Source organism: Camelus bactrianus, chromosome 4, assembly GCF_048773025.1.
Source record: "Camelus bactrianus isolate YW-2024 breed Bactrian camel chromosome 4, ASM4877302v1, whole genome shotgun sequence".
In the NCBI taxonomy this organism is placed as follows: domain Eukaryota; kingdom Metazoa; phylum Chordata; class Mammalia; order Artiodactyla; family Camelidae; genus Camelus; species Camelus bactrianus.
Window position 1 is genome coordinate 39,081,199 of NC_133542.1, and position 8,709 is coordinate 39,089,907.

General features: G+C 42.0%; 1 protein-coding gene across 1 annotated transcript in view; it reads right to left on the reverse strand.

Annotated features, from left to right (window-relative positions):
- Positions 1-8,316, reverse strand: part of TRPM6 (transient receptor potential cation channel subfamily M member 6) — a 122,090-nt gene extending 113,774 nt beyond the window's left edge. Inside the window, exon 1 of the mRNA XM_074361716.1 lies at positions 7,765-8,316. Within this exon, the coding sequence (XP_074217817.1) occupies positions 7,765-7,782 (18 nt within the window). The 5' untranslated portion in view covers positions 7,783-8,316. The remainder of the gene's footprint in view (positions 1-7,764) is intronic.
- Positions 8,317-8,709: the final 393 nt, after the last annotated feature.

The following is an 8,709-nucleotide window of genomic DNA, read 5'->3' on the forward strand; positions in this document are numbered from 1 at the left end:
CTAAAGACTCCAGCTAATATTATAAAGAGTTTAAGTCTTAAGACTTTGGACCCTCTTTGTTTTAATCCAACAATATCTACTCGCTTGACCTGATCACAGAGCAAAACTGCCTGCTTGGAACCTGAGTTTCTCTAGGCCAGATAAGGACAAAGATTGGGGTTTTTGTTTTGTGCTTTAAATCACTTTAAAGCAGACACTAACAGTAGTGACAAAAGTGAGAGGATTAACTGATCCAGGCCAAAGATCTGTATAAAGTACCCTGTGGACTTAAATCCTTCTGAGAGGAAAAGTCTCTTTCCCAAGATTGCAAGATTCAAGCTACAAAAACCTCTTGGCTCTTTAAAAGATCAATGGAGTACATCTATTTCCTTCCAAAAGAAGAGAGATGTTTTCATATTCAAAGACCAGCCTGCTCCACTAAAAGCTAATAACGCATTTTGTTCTGTAAGTTAATATAAGTAGCAGGTATCGTAGTCAGTTGTCCTGCACTACAGGAACACAGTGCCATTGGCTGGGTGGCTTACATCACAAACATTTATTTCTCAACGTTCTGGAGGCCAGAAATCCAAGATCAAGATGCCTGCATTGTGCAATTCTGGTGAGAATCCTCTTCCCGGTTTATAGTAGTCACCTTCTCACTGCATCTTCAAGTGGCAGAGAGAGAGTTCATCTCGCTTGTGTCTCTTCTTATAAGGGCACTAATCTCATTCATGATGGCTCCGCTCTCAAGACATAACCACCTCCCAAAGGTCCCACTACCATCACATTATAGATTGAGTCTTCAACATGTGAACCTTGAGGGGACACAAACATTCAGTCCACAGTAGCAGTTAAACAATTTATTCAGCATTTTCTATTTACCCACCTGCACAATACAAAGCACTTTGTTTATATGAACTCTACCCAAGAGCATGTGGGAAGCAGGTGAAGTTATTACCTCCATTTTATAAATGAGGACACTGAGTCAGAGAGGTTGAGTAATTTGCCCAAGAACACAATAACTCATAAACATGACACTAGGATTCAAACACTGGCAGTCAGATTCAAGTTCATGCCCTTAACAACTTCGTTTCACCACCATTTACCTGCAGAACTTGCACCTGTACCAGTCCCTGAAGCTGAACAGTATTGTAGGGTTTACAAATCACCTTCCTGAATATCTAATCCTCACACAAATCCTGTGAGATCCTTAGTAGATAATAACAAGTGAGATCAAGAATATGAAGTGCCCAGAAAAATCTCCGCTATATAGCATGTCCTCTGTGGGTATCCTTAGACGCACAGATATCAGGAGGGTCATGAGCCCCTAGAAATTGAATAACAACTTTTGTGTGGATGTGAATATATGCATTTCTCAAGAGAAAAGCTCAAGAGCTGGATCAAAACTAAGTGCCACACAAAGGATCTCAATACACTGTTCTCCAAAGGTGTACAAGTGGCCAGTGAATCAAAGAGAAGATTCTCAATATCATTGGTCATTAATCATTTAGATGCAAATCTAAACCACAATGAAATACCTTGCTACATCTACTCGGATGGTTATAATAAAAAAAAAAGTCAGACAATACAAAGTGTTGAGGAAGATGGGGAGAAATTGGAACTCTCATAGTTTGCTGGTGGGAATGTCAAGTGGAGCAGCTGCTGCAGAAAAGGGTGGCAGTCCCTCAAAAGCCTAAACATAGAATTACCACATGATGCAGCACATCCACGTCCACGTACCTACCCAAGAGAAATGAAAACATACGTCTACACAAAAACGTGAACACAAATGTTCATGCAATATTATTTACAATGGACAGAAACAGCAAAAACAACAAAAAATCCATCAACTGATGAATGGACAAATAAAATGTGATATATCCACACAATGGAATATTATTCAGCCATGCAAAGAAGTGAAGTACTGACACATGTTAATACATGGATGAACCTTGAAAACATTATGTTAAGTGAAAGAAATCAGTCACAAAGGAATGCATGTTGTATAAATCTGTTTATTTAAAATGCCCAGAATAGGCAAATCTACAGCGGCAGAAATTACATCAGTGGTTGCCTAGGGCTGGTGGGAATGGAGGAACTAGGGATTGACAGCCAAGGAATGAGGGGGGATGATGAATATGTTCTAAAATTGACTGTGGTGATGGATGCAAAACTCTGTGAATAAGCTAAATTAAGCCATTAAATTGTACACTCTAAATGGGTAAATTATATAATATATGAATATATCTCAAGAAATCTGTTTAAAAAAATTTAAAGGAGTAGTAGTACAGGCAGAAAGAAAGAGAAAAATCCATATATAAATCCACAAATAATTTGGGTTTACCCACAGGGAAACACAAAATACACATATATTTCTGCCCACAGGCAGAAAGCAGGCCACAAATGCATTTTGTTCTGCCCATCAAGTGTTTTCAAAAATCTTTGATGCAACTAATAAAATGTAAAAACTCAGAGGTTTCATATTCAAGAAAGAATCTTTACACCTGAATTTTCTTTAACAAGGAAAGTTAAAAACAAAGTAAAACACAATGGGACAACAAAAAACAAACAAAAAAACCAGAATCTGGCAATACTAAGCTTGCATTCTAACCTGTCAATAGTCTGCTGTGGCCAAGGGTGGAAGGGTAGGCAATCGTTTTTTGTTTTTTGGGTTTTTTTGTTTTGTTTAATGGAGGTACTGATGATTGAAGCCAGTACCTCATGCTTGCTAAGCATGTGCTCTACCGGTGAAGCATCCCCACCCCAAGGGCAGCCATTTTTTAGACAGAGTTTACGCTAACCAGTAAGCCAGAGTGACCAGCAGGTCAGGTTTCCACTCTAGTTTGAGTCTTTGAGTTGCTTATCTATTGCTTTCATCAGATTCTCAAAGGAATCTCTAACTCAAAGCACATTCACAGCCCTTAGAAAGAACTGGCTGGGCGGCAAATGGTGGCCATTTGCTTTACAGATAAGGAAACTGAGCTGACTTGCCTGGGGCCAGGATGGTGTGCAGTCAGAAGTAAAACTATTTTTTCTGACTTTTGGTTCCTTTCATTACTCTTTTGGCCTCCCTGCTGATATTTCTAGAGAGTCTTCAGTTACCATATCCTGTTCCTTCTTCCACAGCAACTGAGGGAAATCAGTGAGAAAGGAAAGAATTTGCTGGACTTTCCAAAATGACATGTGATTTTCAGGCTCTATGATCTTCTAATCATGAGCAAATTTTGCCTAGACCTAAATCTCTTTGGTTTGTGTGGGCAAGTGAGTCAGTCTTCCTGACCCATATCCAAACACACCCCTATACCAAGGAAGATAATGTTAAACTCACACTCAAGACAGGGAAAGAATCCTAACAGCGTGTTTTCTCCAAGGTCACCAGCACACCTGCTACAGGAAGCACAAGTTCCCACAAGTTTCCGACAGACAGGGATGGTTCCATCCTTGAACCAGGTGGTTTGCTCATGTCAAAAATCAGCATTTACATTACAGGAAGCTCTGAGTCCACAATTGGTAAAGTAAGGAGAGAACTTTGGTTGCCCATAGTCAGTCATCCCACTGGGCTTTGAGTCTGCCTAGAAGAAAATTCTGTATGATGGCCACACATGGTTTAGGGAGAGGTGGAAGAATAAAGAACAACTCAATCCACCAGGTGAATCTCTCCAATCAAAACACAGAGCACAGCTGCAAGCCCAGGATTACCTGACCCTTATCTGATCTTGGAGTGCTTCAAGATCCAGAGCCGGCAAACAGCAGAGGATCATTCCACATGAAGCCAGGACTGGAAGCAAATACCAGCTAGGAAAATGCAGGAAAATCAGGGTCAGGGAAGGCACCTGTCTGTGCTATGGAATAAAAGTCTTCTTTTCCCAACAAAATGGAACCAGGAGGTTCTTGCAGAGGCACATGCTTACAAACCTGAGAAAAAAAATGCAGCCTCTAAGGCAAACAAAATGACTACTTCCACTGGTTTTAATTGTGTAAATGAAATAGTCTCAAAGTTTATCTGTGCTATAAGCAACTGAGAAACATTTTCCCCATAGATACAGAAATAGCAACAGTGGTGGAGAGAAAGGAAAAGCAGCACTGGGCTGCCCCCAACAAGGGGACATGCTAAAGGTTTCAGTGCCAAGTCCATCAGAAGAAAGATTTCAGGGAAGTCCATTGCTACCTGCTCCCCACGCCCTAGAAAAGCTGATTCCATGCAAAAGGTGAACCTAGCTGACAGCAGGTTCAATCACGGAATTCCAAGTATAGGACAAAACCCACAATGGTGTGAAAATCTTTTTTTTCATTGTGGTAAAATATACATAACATAGAATATACCATCTTTGCCATTTTTTAGTGTGCAGGTTAGTATTATTAACTATATTTAGAGATGTGTGCAACCAATCTCCAGAACTTTTCCATCTTGCAAAACTGAAAATGTACACTCATTAAACAACTCCCCACTTCCCTGTCTGCCCAGCCTCTGGCAACCATCATTCTACTTTTTCTTTTTATGCACTGAACTGCTTTAGACACCTCATATAAACGGAATCATACAACATCTGTCTTTTTGTGACTAGTTACTTCATTTAGCGTAATGTCCTCCAGGTTCATCCATGATGTAGCATGTGACAGGATTTCCTTCCTTTTTAAGGCTGCATGATATTCTATTATATGTGTATATCACATTTTGTTTATCCATTCAGAATATCTAGTTCTATATCTCAGGGGTATGGTTCTGTTGCTCTGGTGGCGTACAAGTTACAGAATTCAATTTGTAATGGTCATGATTTTATACAGAGAAAGAGAGAGGTGGGGGAGAGGGTGGTGGTGGTGGGGCTTGATTGAATGAGGTTTGGACTCCAAGAGAGGAAAAACAAGCTAACCAAGCTAACTAAAGCTGGAGCTGAGCTCAATTCCATCACTGCAGACTATCTCACCATCCCACTTTACCTCAAAAACGAAACTTTTGTTCACTGTATATTCCCAGGTTCTGGAAAAGGGCTTAGCATATAGTTGACATTCAGTAATATTTGTTGGCTGAATGAGTCTAGAAGAGTGATTGCTCACGAAGAGAAAAGCACAATGGTAGCAAGATATGCTATGTGCTTGATTTTGATTGCTCCAGCTCATCTGAACATACTATTCAAGAAACCACCAATATGTATTGACATGGAAAGATCTCCAGTAACTATTTTCAAAGGAATCACGTTACATATCAATGAACAGTATAATTCACTATATGTAAAAACAAATGCACAAGTCAAAACAATAAATATACATGTATATAATAATATACCTGAATAATATGCTCCAAATCCAACAGTTTGATGACCTCTGGATTGGAAGGGGATGAGGACAAAGGGCAGAAAGGGAACTTTGTTTGAATTTCTATGTGTAGTGTTTGGATTATTTACCACAAGACATTACTTCTGTATTGTTAGCAGAACTTTTTTAAGGAAAAAAATCTGAAAGGCTAATTTGTCATAAAAATACATTGATTCAATGTATAGTACATGAAACCTTTCTCAGAGAGCTACTGAAGAATGTGCTCCACTAAAATGATGGGGAAAAAAATCAAAAAAGAAGACACAGGATAGAGGAAACAGGAACCAGGATAAGAGAGGGAGGCAAAAGGAATCCCCAAGCTGATGTGAAGAGAGAACCCAATGTTACAGCTGTGCATCCAACATCAAGGGCAACCAGGCTGGATGGGCCAATCAGGTCAAAAAGCTGTAACCCACAACATAAAATTGACTGGAATAGATGTTGCAATAGAAGATCTTGAGAGAAGATTTAGACAACTGGCAAAGAACTTATGGATAAATTAGTGAAAACTCTATAGAAAATTCTGTAAACATACACAGAAAGACAGCTCTGGGGGAAAACAAAATAAAGGGAAAGGAATCATGTACTACATAATTCAGCTCTTAACAGTGGATAGGAAGGCATACTAATGTAGACCAAACTACATACTGACCTAACTAAAAATTATAAGATAACTGTATTCTGAAGACAGATGGAAGGAACAGGAAAGATGCATGTGAGCTGTAGGTGGAGGAACACAAAAGAAAGCTCAATCCTCATATCCCAGGCTGGAAAGGCAGTGTATGATGACTAAATCTGAGAAATCAAGAAGGAGCAATATAAACATTGTTTACAGACATGAGTAAGTATCAACTAACTAAAGAGATGAATATGATTACTCTTTCTGAAAAGAAGGAAATGGAGGTTCTTCTGTTTTTTTGTAATAAACCTTATGGAATTATTTGCCCCTGAACTATGTATATATACAACTTCAATAAAATCATGAAGGAAAAAAATAAAAAAACACAACTGAGACCCACATCAGAATACCTTACCTAACAATTTCTTGTTGTTGTTCTTACAGGAAAATAGCTGTTGTGGTACATAAAGAAATAACAGAGTTATAGGTAGGATGGCCACTTTGGGGTCCAACACTGGATAATTCTACCAGAAGTTTGATAAGGAGAGTCACTCTGAAAGTGGCTGGGCTTTCCAAACTATACTGAAAACCCAAGATTAAGAACCCGGGGAGAAAGAAAAAGAGACAAGACATATTTCAGATCCAGTATTTACCAAATGCTTGATGGTTTTGGCATGATGTCCTGCAAAAAATTTTTAGCTATGATAGAGAATTGTAAATGGGAAAGATAAGACCAAAATTTGCAGCAAATCCCCAATATGCTGTCTGGGTCTTTCCCCTCGCCTCGGGGGTACAATCAACTCAAACTGTTATTCACACCCTTGTCTAGCAAAGCAAGTTTAATACTATCTAAGGGTACTAGTCCCCACTTTTGGCCCCAGAAAAGAGGTTCATGCTGAGTCCCATCTCAAATGATTCACAGCCCCACCCCCACTCCAGAGTTGGGGGAGGGCGATACCCAAGAAACAGCCAGATTCTTATAGCCAAACTCAGGTGTCAACAAGCTAGAATATCTATTGCTTTACCAGTCATGGGAGAATCCAAGCAGATAAAAAATGAAACATCAGAATTTGTAGGCAGAGAAAAAGAAATCGAAGGATTCAGTTCCCACGTCGGTTGTTAAGAATGAACCACATTCTCCCTAAGAAGAAATGATCAAAATCCTGTGATTGGTATCCATATTTCTAGTGATTTAAAGCACTCGCCTGGGTTCCAACCCTAATTCTGTTTTTCTCCCTTAGATTCATTTTCCTCGCTTGTAAACCAGTGAGGTGGGAGAGGGTGAATGGTTATACTTGGATCTCACAGGATTATTGCCTGGATAAAATAATAACAATCAAATTCTTGCAGTCCGCTAAATATGTTCGCCATTATTCTAAGTTCATTGCATATACAGCATCTCATTTAGTTTTCAAATTATAAATATTATCCCATTTCCCAGATGAGGAAGCCGAAGCATAGTTCAGTAACTTGCTTAAGATCATAGCTAGTGGTGGAGCTGGGATGCTAATTCAGGTGATCTGGCTCCAAAAAAAAAGTACTGACACATTCCCAAAATGCAAGAAATGTGCACAATAAATGGTACTAGTCACACATCGTGTGTAGCCTGTTTGAGATTTGGCCTCCCTACAAGAGATCAAGGCACGACCGGAGTCTCGAGTCCTCTCCCTAACTCCCCCAAGTTCCCTTCTTTCCCAAGCATCCCCAGCAGCCCGGGGCGCCCTCCCTCTCCTAATCCCCAGAATTTCCTGTTGCGCTTCGCGCAAGCAGTCGAGAGGTACCCGCGCGCGGCACGCCAAGTCCGGGCCGCGCGAGGTGAAGGATGGAGGGGAGGGTGGGCGCCTGGCATTTACCTTGACCTGCACTCTCATCGCTCCGGGACTCCGGGGCGCCGCGCGCCGGGACGCGCTGGGGCGCAGACAGCAGCCTGGGCACTTCTCCCGCTGCCTCCCGGAACCGCGACGGCCGGCTCGTCCAGGTCCCGGCAGGCCAGACGTGCCCCTCCGCTACGAACTGAGCCTTCTCTCCTCCCAGCTCCCGACTCACGCCACGTCCGGTCTCCTGTGCAGCCGGCCCGGAGCGGAACCAGAGAGCTGCCTGCTCTCCCGGGACGGGTCCCCACCGCCCTAAGCTGAACCCCAACTCCGTTAGGTTTCTCCTCTGATACCACCTCCGCGTTGGCCCCATTCCAGCTCCAGGAACGGGGGCTGTGGGGCATGCCCTTAAATAAGTGTCCTAACCGAACCCTCGGTTATGGTAATCAGCTCTGGGTGGAGATCAGAGGACTTGAGAGAAGGTATTTCGTAAGTCCTAGCTATTCTAGATCCCAGTTAGATATCCTGTGGCTGGCCCCACCCACAGCCACCCAGGGCCCTGGGCTCAGATCTGGTAAATGGCCTAAGGCTCTTTGCCCCGCCGGCTGGCAGCCCAGCATACCTGTAATCGCTCCACAGATCGGGCTCCCATCTTGGACCTGCAGGTCCTGCTACCAAAGCCTTATCTGAGCTTCTGACTTGTGGAGTCAGATGTGGGCTCCACCTCCACATGCTGCCTTTTACAGCCCTATAGATTTGTCACAGTACCTTTTGGCCACAAGTAACTCCAGTGTAGAAAGGAGGTGATGCCGACCTTACCTGGATCAGAGTATAGGGAGGGTCAAATGAGATGTTCATCATCATCACAGACATTTTACTGAATTGTTCTTGTTGAGTCAGTGTGGTGCGGGGAGGACACTGGAGATATACTATCCGGGATTTACTGGGTGTTAGATGACCCCTCTGGGCCTGGGTTTATTTATC